Source organism: Eschrichtius robustus, chromosome 3 (assembly GCF_028021215.1).
Source record: "Eschrichtius robustus isolate mEscRob2 chromosome 3, mEscRob2.pri, whole genome shotgun sequence".
NCBI classification, from domain to species: Eukaryota; Metazoa; Chordata; class Mammalia; order Artiodactyla; family Eschrichtiidae; genus Eschrichtius; species Eschrichtius robustus.
Window position 1 is genome coordinate 82,954,331 of NC_090826.1, and position 18,294 is coordinate 82,972,624.

An 18,294-nucleotide genomic window follows, 5' to 3' on the forward strand; every position below is an offset into this window, starting at 1 on the left:
GCGTGATTTGTCCTGCGCGGCCAGGTACAGCGGTGCCCAGGGCGGGCCGGAGACGGGGCTGCGGCTGTCCTCAGACGCACCAGCCGGCACCCGGCGGACTCGCGCCCGCCCTTCGCTTGCAAGACTCGCCGGTTTCGTTAAGAGGCGGTCTCCGGGTGAGGACGAGCTCTTGCGGCCGGTGTCTGTCAGTGCCCTGGCCTCTGCGATACAGACCGAAGGCTAAGGGGGTGGTGGGAAGGGCGCGGGGCCGTCGCCTCTGGCTTAACAGAGCAGATGCGCAAAGAGTCCAACAGGTGGCTCCGTGGCGCAATGGATAGCGCATTGGACTTCTAGAGGCTGAAGGCATTCAAAGGTTCCGGGTTCGAGTCCCGGCGGAGTCGCAGTTTTTCCCCCCAGTACATAATTTATTTTCTACACCTGTCATTTCTCTCATTTTCCTAAAGGGTTGAACTGGCCTCGCATCCTCTGCCCACTGCCTTCGGCTTCTGCAGCTCTTTCACCTCTAGCCGCTCGCACCTCCAGTCTCTCCTTCCCCCTGCTTCCCTGGCTCAGTGGCTCTGGGCCTGGGCCCTGCCGACTCCGGAGCCGGATCCGGGAACTGGGAAGAGCGGCCTGGGCGGCGGCGAAGTGAAGCCTCGCGGTTTCGGCCTGAGCAGAGCGCGGGGGAGGCCCGGGTCTAGGGTGTTCCGGGAGACCTGCCCCCAGGCCCCGGGGGTACGCCCCCTCGCCAGGAGCGCGAACTTGGGTGCCAGGGAGGGGTGAGCAAAGGACGAGGAAACGCGCCCACGCAGTGAGCTGCCCCTCCAGCCCACAAGGCTTCCGAATTGTCATGTACTTGAATCCCCAGTGGGATCCTGTCAGAAATGCAGATTTCTGGGCGTCACTCTCATTCAGTCGATCAAGGTGGGGCCCAGGAATCTGACCTTCGAATAAGAACGCCCTCTCCCCTCCTCCACGATTCCAGTGCAAAGAGACCCGAGGTCCACTCTGCTTGTCAGCTGCTCTAGGCAGGGATGACTATCTTGTACTACTTCTCCTGACAGTTCATAGCTTTACACGAGATTAGGGTTCCACCTCGCTAAAGGCGAATGAATGAATGAAATTTTAAAAACTCATTGTAACAAACAATTCATGCAAAAAATACAAAATCCAAAATTTTCAAAAAAGGTACAGGGAAAAGTAAACATCCTTGTTCTTCCTATATCCCAGCCTTTCAATTCTCTCTATAAGTCATCAGTGAAAATGGTTTCTTGGAAGTATTTTCAGATTTATTTTATGCACATGTCAGCATTTCTATATCTATTCTCTTTCTTTATGTTTGTTGATGTTACTGATATAGGTGATATAGCATTACGATTGGTAGTATATTGTGCTTGCTAGTTCACTTATTAATACAATAGAGCTGCCTTGTTCCATTGCACATAAATATCATAATGATTTAATAGTCCCCAATAGTTGGTCATTTAAGTGCCCAGTATTTTCCTGTTACAATGTTTCAGTGAACATCCTTATTCTTACATTATTGTACACAAGTGCAAAGGTATCTGTAGGATAGATTCCCAGGAAGTTGAATTGCTGTGTCAAAGGTTTATTTGTGCATTCTTTGATAGATACTGCCAAATTGCTCTCATAGAGATTGTATCCATTTTACTCTCACTAACTGATAAAAGTGGCATTTCAAATTAATGTAGAAGAGGAAGAATGTTCATTATCAGTGGTTCTGGGACAAAATTCCCACTTCACTCCTTTTACAAAAGTATATTCCGGATGACGAAAATACAGGTATAAAAATAAAACCAGGAAAAGCACTAAAATAAAACATGATGAAGTTATTTAATAATCTGAGCGCAATATAACCCCAAACCTAGAAGAATTTAAAAAATTGATAAATACAAATATATGAATTTCTCTAAGACAAAAAATAAGATATCATAAACAAAATCAAAAGACAAACTGGGAAAGAATAATTACAATACATATCACAAAAAAAGGAATGGTTTCCTTAAAATGTAAAGAACTCCTACAAACCAATAAGAAAACGACCAACGATGCAATAGAAAAATGACCAAACTCAAGAACAGATAAATTACAAAAAAGAAATACAAATTATTCTATGTATAAAAAGATGCTCACCTTCACTCATAACAAGACATGGATTGAAACTACAACTAGAAACCATCTTTCAGCTGTTTCATAACATGTAGGGTATGTTGTTGGTAAGACTGACATTTAATTTTCTGCTGTAAATGCAGCATTGTTTAAAATGGCCTCCAGAGTTCCCTGGCAATCCAGTGGTTGGGACTCCATGCCTAGGGCCTGGATTTGATCCCTGGTCAGGGAACTAAGATCCCACAAGATCCCTGCACGGTGGGGCAAAAAAAAATTTTTTTTTAATAGAATGGCCTCAAGCTGGAAATAACCTACATGTCCATCAATAATGAACTGTTTGAAGAAAGTATGGTAGAACCTTGTAATTGAATTGAATACAATGCAGACCTTTAAAAAATGAGGAAGATCCATATATACTGCTATGGAAAAATAACCAAGATTATATGAAAAAAATGGATGCGTAAATGAGTATACTTAATATTATTCTTTTTGTGTTAAGTAATGCTAATAATAATAGTAGTAATAATGTATATTAGCATGACTGTATGTGCAGAGAAAATTTCTGGAAGGATATATGAACGGTTAACAGTGCTGGGGCAGGAGGGACAGTGGTATGAAGGGTGGGGATCTTTTTACTGATTGCCTGTTTGTAATGTTTGAGTCTTTTTTATAATAAGCCTATCTTATCCTTGTAATAAGTTAATTTTAAAAAGATAGAGCAAAAATAATTCCTAAGCTAATGAGGAAGGAACAAAAAGCATTTGGTGCCTGTTCTTAAGTTCACTTTCCAGTAGTCAGCCCTGATACTGCTTATCCATTAAAGATTTTCTGAATTTGATTTAACAAACATTTATTATCTCCTTATGTTCTGCTCCATGCTGGATCTCGGCCATAAATACACCCTTTAGGAGCTCCTCCTACTAAGCATAGAGAAATATGTAAACAAGATATCTCTTTACAAGGCGATTCCATCAGGGACCATGTCCTGAAGGTCTTGTACACCATGTTAAGGAGTGTGGACTTTGCCCTAAAGGCAATAGGAAACCATAGCCTAGCTTTTTTCTTTTTAATTTTTAATTTTTCTTATTGAAGTATAGTTGAGTTACCATGTTTCAGGTGTCCGGCAAAGTGATTCAGTTATACATATACGTATACATGTACATTCTTTTTCAGATTCTTTTCCAATATAGGTTATTACAAGATACTGAGTATAGTTCCCTGTGCTATACAACAGGTCCTTGTTGCTTATCTATTTCATATGTAGTAATCTCTGTCGATTAATCCCAAATTTCCCTCCCCCCCCTTCCCCCTTTGGTAACCATAAGTTTGTTTTCTTTAGTTGTGAGTCTATTTCTGTTTTGTAAATAAGTTCATTTGTATCATTTTTTAAGATTCCACATATAAGTGATATCATATGATATTTGTCTTTCTCTGACTTACTTCACTTAGTATGATAATCTCTAGGTCCATCCATATTGCTGCAAATGGCATTTTTTTATGGCTGAGTAATATTCCATTATATATATATGGAATATATAATATTAATATAATATGTAATATTCCCTGGTGGTCCAGTGGATAAGGCTCCATGCTCCCAATGCAGGGGGCCTGGGTTCAATCCCTGGTCAGGGAACTAGATCCTGCATGCATGCTGCAACTAAGAAGTCCACATGCCACAACTAAAAGATCCCGCATGCCACAATGAAGATCCCGCGTGCCACAGCTAAGACCTGGCGCAGCCAAAATAAATTAAAAAATAAATATTTTTTAAAAATTCTATACACACACACACACACACACACACACACACACACACACACACCACATCTTCTTTACCCATTCTTCTGTTGGTGGACATTTAGATTGTGTCCATGTCTTGGCTATTGTAAATAATGCTGCTATGAACATTGGGGTGCATGTATCTTTTTGAGTTAAAGTTTTCTCCAAATATATGCCCAGGAATGGGATTGCTGGATCATATGGTAACTCTATTTTTAGTTTTTTAAAGAACCTCCATACTGTTCTCCATGGTGGCTGCACCAATTTACATTCCCGCTAACAGTGTAGGAGGGTTCCTTTTTCTCCACACCCTCTCCAGCATTTATTACTTGTAGACTTTTTAATGATGGCCATAATGACTGGTGTGACGTGATACCTCATTGTAGTTTTGATATGCATTTCACTAATAATTAGTGATGTTGAGCGTCTTTTCATGTGACTGTTGGCCCTCTGTGTGTCCTCTTTGGAGAAATGTCTGTTTAGGTCTTCTGCCCATTTTTTGATTGGTTGTTTTTTAGATATTAAGCTGTAGGAGCTGTTTGTATATTCTGGAAATTAATCCCTTGTTGGTAGCATCGTTTGCAAATATTTTCTCCCAGTCCATAAGTTGTCTTTTTGTTGTATGGTTTCCTTTGCTGTGCAAAAGCTTTTAAGTTTAATTTTGCCTCATTTGTTTATTTTTGTTTTTATTTCCATTACTCTAGGAAACAGGTCCAAAAAAATATTGGTGCGATTTATGTCAAAGAGTGTCCTGCCTATGTTTTCCTCTAGGAGTTTTATAGTATCCAGTCTTACATTTAGATCTTTAATCCATTTTGAGTTTATTTTTTATATGGTGTTAAAGAATGCTCTAATTTCATTCTTACACATGTAGCTGTCCCCTTTTCCCAGCACCATGTATTGAAGAGACTGTCTTTTCCTCATTGATTATTCTTGACTGCTTTGTCATAGATTAACTTTGACCATAAGTGTGTGGGTTTATTTCTGGGCTTTCTATCCTGTTCTGTTGATCTAGGTGTCTGTTTCTGTGCCAGTATCATACTGTTTTGATGACTGTAGCTTTGTAGTATAGTCTGAAGTCAGGGAGCATGATTCCTCCAGCTCTGTTCTTTCTCGGGATTATTTTGGCTATTATTATTTTCGGGGTCTTTTGTGTTTCCTACAAATTAAAAAATTTTGTGTTCCAGATCTGTGAAAAATACCATTGGTAGTTTGGGATTGTGTTGAGTTTGTAGATTGCCTTGGGTAGTATGGTCATTTTAACAGTATTGATTCTTCCAATCCAAGAACATGGTATATCTTTCCAGCTGTTTGTGTGGTCTTCAATTTCTTTCATCAGTGTCTTATAGTTTTCGGAGTGCAGGTCTTTTGACTCCTTAGATAGGTTTATTCCTAGGTATCTTATTCTTTTTTTTTTTTTTAATTTATTTTTATGGCTGTGTCGGGTCTTAGTTGCGGCACGCAGGATTTTTGTCGAGGCACACGGGATCTTTTGTTGCAGCATGCGGGCTCTTCATTGCAGTGCGTGGACTTCTCTCTAGTTGTGGTGTGCGGGTTTTCTCTTCTCTAGTTGTGGCACGTGGGCTCCAGAGTGCATGGGCTCTGTAGTTTGCGGTACACGGGCTCTCTAATTGAGGCACACGAGCTCAGTAGTTGTGGCACGTGGGCATAGTTGCCCCACAGCATGTGGGATCTTAGTTCCCCGACCACGGATTGAACCCGCATGCCCTGCATTGGAAGGCAGATTCTTTACCACTGGACCACCAGGGAAGTCCCTCTTATTCTTTTTGATGTGATGGTAAATGGGATTGTTTCCTTAATTTCTCATTCTGATACTTCATTGTTAGTGTATAGAAATGCAGCCGGTTTCTGTATATTAATTGTGTATCCTGCAACTTTACTGAATTCATTGATGAGCTCTAGTCATTTTCTGGTGGCACCTTTAGGATTTTCTATGTATAGTATCGTGTCGTCTGCAAACAGTGACAATTTTACTTCTTCCTTTCCAATTTGGATTCCTTTTATTTCCTTTTTTTTCTCTGATTGCTTGTCTAGGACTTCCAAAACTATGTTGAATAAAAGTGGCGAGAGTGGGCATCCTTGTCTTGTTACTGATCTTAGAGGGAATGCTTTCAGCTTTTTATCATTGAGTATGATGTTAGCTGTGGGTTTGGATGTGTGTTCTGTATCAGCCCTCTGTCCACATTGTGGGTTCGAGGCTGGAATAGCACAAGACGGGAAGCTCTACAACCAGTTCAGGGCAGTTAAGGTCATCTAGGTAAGAAAATTATGAGGGCTGGAACTAGGGAGGTGGTTGGGGAGTGGGATAAGTATACACATTGGAGAGAGATTAAAGGAGGCCAAATTGATGGGACTTGATGAATTAAGGGATATATAGAGGAGAGAAAGGGAACAGTCAGAAAAGACTCCCATTTCTAATTAGGGCAGATGAGTGGATGCTGAAACAGTCACAAAGGAGACAGAAGGAGAGAGAAGTGGGTTTGGGGGAAAACTAAGTTCGTATTTCTATGTGTTGAGCCTGAGGTCTCTGTGGAACATCCTGGAGAAGATGTACAGTTGGCGGTTGATATTCAATGCCGAGGATATGGCAAGCTCTCAATAAATATTTATTGAATGAAAGAACTAAAGGAAAGTAAGTATGTAGGGAGAGAGGGAAGGAAAAGAAGAGAAGGTCTGCAGCTGAGGAGACTGATCTAGGCTTGAGATTTAAAATTTATTCACCTACAGATGGCACTGAAAGCTCTGGACACAGGTGAGATCATGCAAGGAGAGTATAGATCGAGTAAGGAGAGATGAAGGTTGAAGACAGAAACCCAGAACACAGACAGTTGAAGGATAGGCAAAGAATGAGTTATTCAAAGAGAACAAAAAGGGTAGCCAGAGAGGTAGGAAGAAAACCAGGAGAAGAAAGCATTATCTCCAAGAACTGATGGAGCAAGTTTCCTCTTGAGGAGGACGGAGTCAAGAGGAAAAGGAAGACATCTCACATTTTTCTAAACACCTGCTTTATGCCAGCAACTTTATTTAACCCTTGCCATTTAATTATCTCTCCAATCCTAAGAAGTATGAATTATCCCTATTTTATGGATGAGAAAGTTAGAGTGCGAAGATGTTATGGGGGTAAGGTGAAAGGATTAGCCTCGGCATGATGGAAAAGTGCCTGCTCTTCTGAGGCAAGTAGGAAGAGGGCAGAGGAAAAAGCATGAAGGTGGAGAAGGGAAAATCATAGGTGTTCATGTTTGAGGACCTATTTCCTTTGTGCCCTCTTTCACTGCTCTACCTCACACACCCAGGATCCCAGGAAGGTAGTCACAAAGTGGGAGCTGCCCCAAAGGTGGAGACATTCCCATCTTGTGCCACCTGTACCCAGTACAGACTCTAAAGACTAGTGGCTAGGGGTGGTTTCATTCCAGCTTCCTCTTGGGCTTTGTACATCCATCAGCATTTTAAAAATATTTTACAACTTCATCCACCTTCTATTCTATTCTATATATATATACATTTTTTTTTTTTTGAGTCCTGGCTTTGTGCAAGGAACCATATTGGAAAGAAATACAAAACTGAGTAAGAGTGCATTTTCTTACAGCGTTCGTCCTAGTGAGGGACAGGGGGCCATGGATTGCTGATTCCATTAATTAGGGTTGGTTTTGCTACGAGTGACAGGAAACTCAAAATAACAGTGGATTTGGCAAGATAGAGGCTTCTTTTTTTTTTTTTTTAATACATCTATTTACTTTCGGTTGCATTGGTTCTTTGTTGCTGTGTGCGGGCTTTCTCTAGTTGCAGCGAGCGGGGGCTGCTCTTCGTTGCGGTGCGCGGGCTTCTCCTTGCGGTGGCTTCTCATTGCAGAGCACGGGCTCCAGGCGCACGGGCTTCAGTAGTTGTGGCACATGGGCTTAGTTGCTCTGCGGCATGTGGGATCTTCCTGGACCAGGGCTCGAATCCGTGTACCGTGCATTGGCAGGCAGATTCCTAACCACTGCGCCACCAGGGAAGTCCAAGATAGAGGTTTCTTTCTCATGTGAAAGTCCAGGGAATGGCAGCTGCTTGATCATGAGACCCAGGCTCCTTATTCTTCCATCTTCAAAATGCAGGTTCCACCTCATGGTCCAAGATGATTGCTCCTGCCCCTGCCATCAGGTCAGCATACTAGTTAGTGGGGAGAAGATAAAGGGACAGAGCCCCATTCCAAGCTCATCCTTCTTTGAAGGACACCTCCCAGAAGTTGCACATACCACATTCACTCACATCCCATGGAAAGGTGGGAATCTTAGCTTTTTTTTTTTTTTCCCCAAGGTGGACACAGTCCCAGCTAAAAACCATGTGTTCTGTAACTGTAAAAGAAAGGGGGGAAAATCCAGCAGTTTCTGCTGTTGATGCTGAAATAGGTATGCAGATAGCTATAGTGCAAGGCTAAAATGAAAGTGTGACAGAGTTATACGTACTAGCTCTGTGACATGAGGCAGGTTACTTAACCTTTCTGTGCCTTGGTTTTCTTCATTCATAAAATGATGAGGTTAATAGTAGTACCTACCTCCTAGGTTTACCTAAAGGTTACCTAAATTGTTACATATGTATATAATATGTTTCATATGTACATACATATATAAGGGTTACATAAAGTAAGTTGTATTTGTAAGTCCTTAGAACAGTGCCTGGCACTTAAGTAAGTGCTATATAGCGTTTATTAAAAACAAAGTAAAAATAAGCACAAATGGAAATTTCAAGAATGTACATATCGGTGGGGAAAAATCTGAAAAAACATTTTATGAGGAAATGTAGAGTGTCAGCTCAGTGTTGCCTGGGATGGTCTCATTCCTTCCCTGGGCACTGCCAGCACCTGGCACATTGCCTTGCACAGAGTAGATGCTCAAACTACTGGCTTCAGGTTGGGCTTGAAAGGTCAGTAGTATTTTGTTAGGTGAGTTGGAGGCAAGGAAAATATTTTAGGTGGTGTTACCCATATGAACAAAGATAAAAGGTGAGAAAACTCACTGTATCCAGCACAGTAGCTGGCATGCACAGCACTTGGTATACGTTGACTGACCACTCAATATCAACTAGTTTGGTTTGGCTGAAATTTATTTGTCGGGTCTAGGCAGAAAGACACATCACTTTAGAGAATTTAATATGGGGAATTGTCACACAGGTGATGAAAGTGTAGGCAACCCAGATATTGCAATAGTAGGAAACCTCTATCACCCCTAGTGCCAGGGGGACAATGAGAGGAGATGGTGTTCCCAGAACCCAGAATCCTGGGGTATCCAATGGTGGGAGGTTGCCTGGTGGGAGGTGGGAAATGGCAGAGCTGCAACCCAACCCAAGGCAGAGAGGGAGAGAAATACCCTGACTTCTTGCTTCTCCTGCCCTTGTCTTAGGTCAGTGTCTCACTGCAAAGTCATTTGGCATCTGGGAAATGTCATTTCCTGTAGTCCAGAGCAGAGCAGTGAGAGAAATAGGCAGATGACCAGCACAAATGACGTTTGGAGCATGAGCGGGGGAGTGATGAATATAAACCCCTGGTGGTGTCATTTTATAGTCTTGAATGTCAGATCTTGAATGTAGGGGTTTCCTCATGTTTTGTTAGGCAGAGGTAGGCCATAGAAAGTAAAAAAGCAGAAAGGCATCATTAAAACTGTTTTAGGAAGGCTTCCCCAATGGGGAAGATGGAGAACAGGGAATAGTAGCTTCCCTTTGAGTACCTGTCATGTGCCAGGCACGGTGCTAAGCACTTATTCATCTCAGAAAGATGATGTATCTGGTTCTGGATATGTTGAGTTTGAGATGACTCCACGATACATGGATGGGCGTATCACATATAACAGGAACTGTGCATCTGGAGCAGGGGTGTAGAAGTGTAAGGATGGAGACTTTGGAGTCTTCCGCGGAGAGGTGAGAGCAATGCGGAAGGAGAAGGAGGACAAGACATTCAAGTTAGACAGTATAGAGGAAGAAGGTAAGAGGGTAGGCATTACGGGGGACCAACGAGCAGTGGGCAGAGTAAGAAAGCCAGTGAAGGGAAAAAGAATAGAGGGATAGGAGAAGCAGAAAGTTCATCTTCCCGCAGGAGCCAAGGGAAGCTGGAGCTTCAAGAAGGAAAGGTCAGGAGTGCAAATAACATTTCCTGGCCAGAAGAGATGAAGACAGAGGGAACAGCCAGCAGCTGGATGCATGGAGGATCGTTCCTCTAGACAGGTGAGGTCACAGAAGGAAAAGTGGGCGTTTCCTTGGCTGGGAGTGGCAGGTGAGAGTATCAGAAAAAGAAAAAAGAAAGAACAAGACTAGTGGCACATACAAAGAAATGTCTGACCAACGGATCCAGACTGATAAGGGAGGAAAATGTATCCTAATGGGGGTGGAGGATTGGGAGAATGAGGGGGGCTGAAATACTTGAGATCATGAGTTTACAGTCTTTGGAGGTGGGGCCCAGGCATCAGTACTTTTGGAGCCACCTCGAATAATTCCAAAGTGCATTCAAGGTTGGGTTAGAGGGAACTGGAGGGAAGGCTAACAGAATAACAGATTGGGGTAGTCAGAACTCAGTATCTTGACCAGTTTCAAGTAAGTCCATGATGGTGACTGACTGAGGTGGAGTGGAATTGAGGGTAACTGGAATTGATGAGATTGAGCTCGAAGGAAATGCAGGCTCATCTTGATTCAAATGCCTTTGGCTAAATCAGGATAATGATTTTCACTAAAGGAAAAACCAAGAGTCAACCCTAAAGGACTACAGTCAGGTAAAACATGTGAAAAGCGTTTAAGTTGTGATTCATCCAGCAGTCACCAAAGCACAGGTAGAGGCACTGAGCCAGTTGTTTTGTATCTTTTCATCTCACTTTATTTGACATCCACTCCCCTCCTGGCAGGTGAGGGCAGCTGACAGTTGAAGGCGGGTAAAGTGGCAGATTTGTCTAGAAGGGCAGATGTTACAGATAATCGGCCAAGGTTTTGATGAGCTTCACATTACAGAATTAAGCCATGACCTGTTATCATCGTCTCATAGCCAGCCATTTTGGTGTGTGTGTGCGTACACATATATAAAAATGGGAAAAAATAGGTCTTCCTGTTAATACCAAGATATAGAAAAATTTTATTAACTACAATGTGTACCTTGTTTTTGTTCTCTTTAGTACACTACTCCTGTGAACTTCCCTGGGTTATGGGGGTGGAGGAGTAGATGTAGGACGGACGGGCTGAACAAAACTTCACATAAATGTTTTTTCATATAGATGACTGCGTGCACATATTTCTTTCCTACCATTTAAAAAGGTTGAGGAACACCTCTCAAAGTCATTTATAGTATTCCTCACTGCATATGAGAGCTAAAATTCATATGGTATTTGGACTAAATCTAACCATAGTTTTCATATCCATATTTCATTTTTCTTCCCTTAATGAACAAAACCTCAGAACTTCAGTACATTGCATGGGGTTTGAGGTCAGGATTTTGGTGCCTGAAACCTACCAGTTCCTGCTTTGCAATTCTGCCAAGGAGGTTGTAACCATAAGGAAGATGAGCCAATGGAAAAGAAAGTATACCACTCATGTAATAGCTTTAGAGAAGCAACCCTGACTGCAGGGTTTCTCAGGTAAGCCGAGATTGAATGACGTGTTCCTATCATCCCCTACCATTCACAGAGAAAGCCTGGCTCAAGAAGGCCCCAAGTCTAATTTCCCACCTCGTTTGGAAGAGAGGATGAGAGGCCTGCCCCCTAATAGGGCAAAAGTGACTGACAGCAGGTCGTTTCTGACCTGTTGTTAATCCAGCAACTTTGTTCATTTGTAAAACTACAGCCCAGTGAGTATCCTGGGCTCACTTCAATCTGGTTAGCAACTCCTCTTCCCTCAGGAGGGGCGACTAGGAAGGAGGCAGGTGGGGAAGAGCAGGACTTCCTAAACACTATGCAGTGCCAAAGTGTGTGGGTCATGTTTTGGCTTTATAGCAATTTCTATGCTATACTACCATTAAACTGAAGATAAATTTCAATTGTCATTATGCTTTTAAAAGAAAATATTACAAGGTGTCTGTCAGGCATGTCAGGGAGTGTCTTAGGCCTTCCAGATCTGCTCAGCAGCCCGCTGAATACCACTGAGCGACCTCATTCAATACCATGTAGAGCAAAAATCACCTAGCCAAGCCCTGACTGAATCATGAGATACAATAAAACAGTGGTTGTTCTGAATCACTGAGTCTTGGGGCAATTCTATGCAGTGATAATTGGCATGAACATACATCATCCACCACCCATCACCTGAACCTAATATAGTTTTGCCTTTTTCACAGTTGGTGTTCAGTATTTATTCATAACCATTTCCCTTTCAGAACCTCCTCCACTGTTATCTAAATTCACATTTCATAGTTTGAGACATTCCAGTTCTTTGATAAAACACTGATCTGCTTAAGACATTTAATTGCAGGTCATGCTACTGACCCTGCTTCTGGAAAGCTATTAGAAATTGTAAGCATTCATTCCTCACTTAAGTTGTGTAACAATGAGACCTGAATTTTACATTCTAGTCAGATGCTTGGGGAGTTCGTAAATCATTTTGTTTCAATCCTAACTGAACGCTTTCAGTAAGATGTTGTAGTTATTCTGAACAGTAGTTGTCATTGCTTGAGGGATTGAACTGAATGAGCATTTGCACATATTCCAGAAGTGGTACTGAAATTTTTTTCATGTGATGTTTTCTTATAATTTGCTATTTCTAAGAGTGGAACCCCTTGAATTTATCCCAGTTGCTCAAAGTTTCATTAAATGTTTCTATACAGCCTTTCTTCCTTTTAAAACCCTGCCATTTATCCTCTGGACAGCCAAGCATGGCCTGTAGTCTGACATCCTTGTTATGAGGCCCATGCGACATTTCTTCAGGTCTTAAAAATAGGTATAATGGTGTTTCTCTAAAGCAGCTGTTTTGTTTTTATATTATGGCAGAACACTGAACACAGAGCTGATTTTTGTGTTAGATGCCAGGAAGCTCAGAGCCTGCCTTCATCAACTGTTAGTTTTCTAACTTCTTCCATCTTCATTTTCCTTTCCCTAATTTCCTCACTTTAGAAAACAAATTTAAAAAACTAGCTTTGTAGGCTTTTTTTTTTTTTTTTTTAATAAGCTGTGTTAAAAGCATTTCAGAAATCTTTCAAGACCTTAAGGTATTCTGAAGGCCCTCCTTTCATTAGCACACTTCATCAGCACTTTGTGCGCTTTATAAATGCTTTTCAGTTGAGAAGTCAAGGTACTTCTGATAGTCATTAAGCCTTAAAATAGTTCCTGTAAGTGAACTGAGTTTAGTGACAGGAGCCAAAGTCACTAAAGCTTTTTCTCAACAGTTGCTTTGCTTAAAAAAAACAAGACAAATACATACATTATTCAAATAGATTTTTGTAGAAGGCTGGGAGCACTAAGAGACTTCCTTCTGACCTTTACTGAGTTATATTTTGATACTCAGTTTTGAAGATTTAAAATAAATTTGTGAAGATCACATTTGAGATGAAGCTACTATGCATCTTAGCAGTTTTAATTCCTTAAAGTAAATGTTAATAGAGATAACTTTAAATGATTTTTAGCTGAAGCATTTCAGTTTATTTCACTGAATAAGGTATTTTACATTTGCTGATAACTCTCTACTTTGTTCCAAGTTACTTAATGTGGCTTACAAAAATACATATAAGATTAAAAAAAGAATCAATGGAGACAAGAAAAGAGCATGTTAAAATGTAACTATAATACAGTTGACCCTTGAACAACACAGGCTTGAACTGGGCAGGTCCACTTATACACAGATTTTTTTCAATGAATCCATACTAAAGTACTGATACTACATGATCTGCAAGCAGTTGAACAGTTGGTTCTCAGGTGCGGAACTGTGGATACAGAGGGCCTACTATTAAGGTTTCCGACTTTCAGCTGCATGGGGTTCAGCGCCCCTAACCCCCGTGTTGTTCGAGTCAACTGTACTCAAAACACATACCGTGAGCACCTCTAAGGTGGGTTAGTGAGAACTGAACTTGGCGCCTAGGTTCAGTTCTCTTTCCTCATCACTGCTTTCCAATCCAGAGAGCTCTAATGCTGCTCTGTGTGGGAAGGATTAGAGTTCTCCAATCTTGCTTTCCCTGTAAAATGCACTATAAGGTACCAAATATCTGTCATAACTGCAGTTTTGAAGTATCAAATAATTCAACCTATTCTAGCATTCACTAGTCAGAAACCAGCATGAAAGTTATGAATAGATAAAAAGTTGACACACACCTTGAGCCTGAGAAAAAACTGGGTAAGTCCTCAATTGCGCCGAGAAACACCATAAAAAAGGATTGACAGCTTTGACTGTTCTTATAGCATAGTAGCGTGAGCTGAAGAAACGTTCTACTAACAATGTCTCCTTCTGGAAGAATGTGTAAAGGGTAAATTACTTCTTGTTTTGATATTTAATTCCCTCATAGCAGGTCCTTATTTTACCCAAAAGGCAAAACTTAATATTCTTGGAATAAAAGCTTTTCTATAAAAGAGAACACATAGAGATGTTTCACTAACTCCACCTATGAATGTCATTGTGAGTTTTATTACTAGGCTGCTTATGATCCCAAGCAGTAAACACAAAATAGGAGATTTCTTATTTACTGAAATCCCAAGAAAGCAGTATGCTACAAAATAGACGTCCCATGAATAACGACATAAAGGAAGCAATAATCCACCAAGAAGCATTAATAGAAATGACCAACACTCCTTGGGTGTCGTGAGTTGCTTTAGCCAGGATGCATATTTCTGCCACTGGAGACAAGATAGGCTGGGCCACTTTACCTCCTGGCCAAATTAAAATTATATTAATACTATTTCACTGGAACACATTGAATCTGGGTAAGTCTATTTTTCCTCCTGTTTCAGTTGCTAAAGAAGGAAAATAGCTCTCCTGGCTTCTACCTTTAACCCAAACTTTCCAAGCAGTCTATCTTTTAAGTCCTTTTTATAGCTTCATTTAGTTCTTTGGTCATATACTAACATACACATGCTCCAGGAACACTTTTAACATTTCTTTGGTTTCAACTGTGACTGTTATACTGGCAACAAGATCTCTGTATCCCAGCTTCACCAATTTTCTGGACTTGAATGTGCAACTGACAAAAGGGCACCATCTCCCCCCTACACACACATCTCCACATAATAATTACAATATTGCTCACGTATCTTTGATCATATTACTTTAAAATTTTTGAATGTTAGCAAACTTTATATTTTCTAAATGTTTAAAATTTTCTTTAAATAACCAAATGTTGAAAACTTTACAGAAATGTTAAATGATTGAGGTTATTTTCCTTTTTTTCCTCCTCAGAGGGTCTAAGCATGAGTGGATCCTTTGTAGACACACCCCTATTTTTATCCCAAGGGGCATGTGATTAATCCTCTCTAAAATCAACTTTTTCCAAAAAGAAATCCCTATATATAAATAGGGCCAGGCTATGTTAATTTATGTGATGGTCGTGTTAGTTTTCAAAATATCCTTAGTCATAAATAAAGGGGAGATGTAAAATTTTGTGATTTGCTTGGTGAATCTTAATTGCGAAACTTCTTCTTCTTTCGAAACTTCTTTCCTGCTGCATTTGCTGCCTTTTCAGCCATAATCTCTGAGTACTTCCTTCGGTTATATCTAAAAAGAAAAACCAAACCTTTTAGTTCTAAAGTATGACACACCAAACATTAGAAGTTAATGTAACCTTTTGGTGGGGAGAGGGGGGGGCGGCGGCAGGGAGGCACTACTAAATTTCATTTTTTTTGTTTTTTTTTGCATTTTCACTATCTTTTCATCACATCTGCACTAAGTTCCACCATGTGTAAGAAGCCATACTAGGTGTTGGGGACAGAGCAGTGAACCAGCCAGCCATAGTAGTCTCTACCCTCAGAGCTTGCAGTCTAGTAAGAAAAAAACGGCAATGGCAGAGGAAGGCTTTTGAAAACTTTCAGCCACTAGAGACCCATGCTGTAATTTCTGAGATTGCCATCATGAAGATTACAAAATATAGGTCAATTTTAAGTAAGCAAAGACTCAGTCACCTTGTACCACACACCTCTGTGGGGAAGGAAATAGACAGGCTTGAGAGATAGGAAAATGGGAGGGACTCTTGACAGTTTGAACATGGGACTGAAGGGAGAAGAGGTATCAGGACTTGCCGTAATGGATGGAGGGTGATGCCGTTTGGTCATGAGATACAGAACACTGGGAGAGGACCAGAATGTACAGGGAGGATGAGGTCAGTAGACCCCAAGTTAGCTCTTAGAGGGGCTTGTGAGATACCCATTAGATATTCCTGAGGCAGTAGCTGGTTATGGGCTCTGGACTCAGGAGAGATCTAGACTAGACATACACATTTGAAAGTCAACAGTATATAGATTAATATAACTCTGTGGGGATGAGATTTCCAAGGAGAGAGAAGTGAGAAAAGAGCATTGCTTATTTCTAAAAATTTCACCATAAACCAGACTCATTAAATAGTTTACATAACACTCGAGTTAAGTTTGTTTTCCATGTCTATATATTACACCAGTTTAAAAAACCTTGATAAACATTTTCACTTTTGCTATTAAACGAATCTGGAAGTTCAGCAGAGGTTTCTATATGAGGTATGCTTTTAAATCTATACTATACACATACCTACTTCAAGGACATTTAAACATACTCAAATTGCCCCCATCTCAGGAAAAAAAAAAAAATCCAACTCCATCCACTAGCTGTGACTCTCTCGTCTTGCTCACAACCAAACTTCTTCAAAGATTTATCTCTTATTTCTTCAACTCACTCTCAAGTACCTTCCAGTGTGCTTTCCTCCCCATCACTCCCCTGAAAACTCCTTCTGCCAAGGTTACTGTGACCTCCATGTACTAAATCCAAAGTTTTTAGTTCTCACCTCAACTGAGCTCTCAGCAGCACTTGTTAACCACTCCCTCCAGCTTATACCTGCCCGTAACGTTCTCTTTCCTTGACTTCCCCCGCCCCCCAGTTTATTTATTTATTTAATTTTTTGGCTGCGTTGGGTCTTCGTTGCTGCGCGCGGGCTTTCTCTAGTTGTGGCGAGCGGGGGCTGCTCTTCGTTGTGGTGCACGGGCTTCAGTAGTTGTGCCACGTGGGCTTAGTTGTGGTGCACGGGCTCAGTTGCTCCGCGGCATGTAGGATCTTCCCAGACCAGGGATCGAACCTGTGTCCCCAGCACTGGCAGGCGGATTCTTAAGCACTGCACCACCAGGGAAGTCCCTTTCCTTGACTTCTATGACACTGTGCTCTCCTGGTTTTCTTCATGCCTCCCTGGCTATTCTTTCCCAGTCTCCTTTGTGGGCTCATTCTCCTCTAGTCAGCCAAATACTTTCACCCTTTCCTCTAAAAGCAGTGGTTCTAAATTGGGAATGCTTATGCCCCACAGGGGCCACCTGAAACTGCCAGAAGACATTTTTGAGTGTCAGGAATTGGGGGTGAGGGGAGTGCACTACCGGCATCTAGTGGATAGACACCAGGGAGGCTGTTAAAGATCCTACAATGTACAGGACAGTCCCCCCTAATAATTATTCCATCCAAAATATATAACAGTGCTGCTCTTGAGAAACTCTGTGCTAAAGCATTTAAAAATTATCTTGAATTTAAAGTTTATGCATATTCTAAGTGAAAGCACACATATTATAAAGTGAAACATAAATTCCTTTACCTTCTGAACTCAGAATCGGCCAGCAGTTCTTCCACAATAGTTCTCTTCCTTTGTTTCCTGGGAACTCGTGAATGGTAGAAGTCAGCTGGATTGTCAACAATGGTTCCAATCTATGAATGATTGATTGAAATAAGTCATGCAATACCTGAAGGCCAAGTATCTTTCATATCTCAGGGTAGCTCTAACAAAGTATATTTATAGAAAGTAATGGAAAACACAGCTTACAATTTACCAATATTAAAATTAGTTTTGAATAAGTGAAAAAAAAATCACTTATTCAATCTGCACTGGGTCCTACTAATGACATTTCTTCATTAGAGTTTACAGTAAAACCAAAATTCCTTTTATGCAAGTGCTAGACAGTAAATTCTTGATGAACAGTCTAAACAGAGGAGGAAAAGTGGGACAGATAGTCTTTTGTTTTAGTTTTCCAACTTAACGAAATTGACACATACATTCTACTATATACCTATTTGATCTCCTAGGTTATCATAATTGCTGCCAACTTAGAACCTTCTTACTGACCACTCTGCATCTGTTCGTATGTTCAACCAAGTAAAATTTACAATGTCTACTATGTGCCAGGCACTGTGCTAGGTGCTAGGGAAACAAACACAAAGAATATCTGGTCCCTGCCAGTGAGGGGGCCAGAATCTTTTTTTAAAATTTTATTTATTTATTTTATTTTATTTTCAAATAAT

General features: G+C 41.0%; 1 protein-coding gene, 1 long non-coding RNA gene and 1 other non-coding gene across 5 annotated transcripts in view; 2 read left to right on the forward strand and 1 right to left on the reverse strand.

Moving 5' to 3' along the window:
* LOC137762422 (uncharacterized) overlaps positions 1–18,294 on the forward strand; it is a 19,310-nt gene continuing 1,016 nt past the window's right edge. Inside the window, exons 1-2 of the long non-coding RNA XR_011073546.1 lie at positions 1–155; positions 9,977–10,104. This is a non-coding gene — a long non-coding RNA (uncharacterized lncRNA). The remainder of the gene's footprint in view (positions 156–9,976; positions 10,105–18,294) is intronic.
* Positions 296–380, forward strand: TRNAR-UCU (transfer RNA arginine (anticodon UCU)). Its single transcript is given in 2 exon segments — positions 296–332; positions 345–380. It is a non-coding gene; the product is annotated as a tRNA-Arg (tRNA).
* Positions 13,611–18,294, reverse strand: part of DNTTIP2 (deoxynucleotidyltransferase terminal interacting protein 2) — a 15,350-nt gene continuing 10,666 nt past the window's right edge. For 2 of the 3 annotated variants that reach the window (XM_068540346.1, XM_068540347.1), the window contains exons 6-7: positions 17,594–17,703; positions 13,611–15,549 (exon numbers count right to left, since the gene is read on the reverse strand). In XM_068540346.1, the coding sequence (XP_068396447.1) occupies positions 15,456–15,549; positions 17,594–17,703 (204 nt within the window). In that variant the 3' untranslated portion in view covers positions 13,611–15,455. Of the gene's footprint in view, positions 15,550–17,593; positions 17,704–18,294 lie in introns of those variants that run through there. The other variant, XR_011073545.1, reaches the window with a different exon arrangement.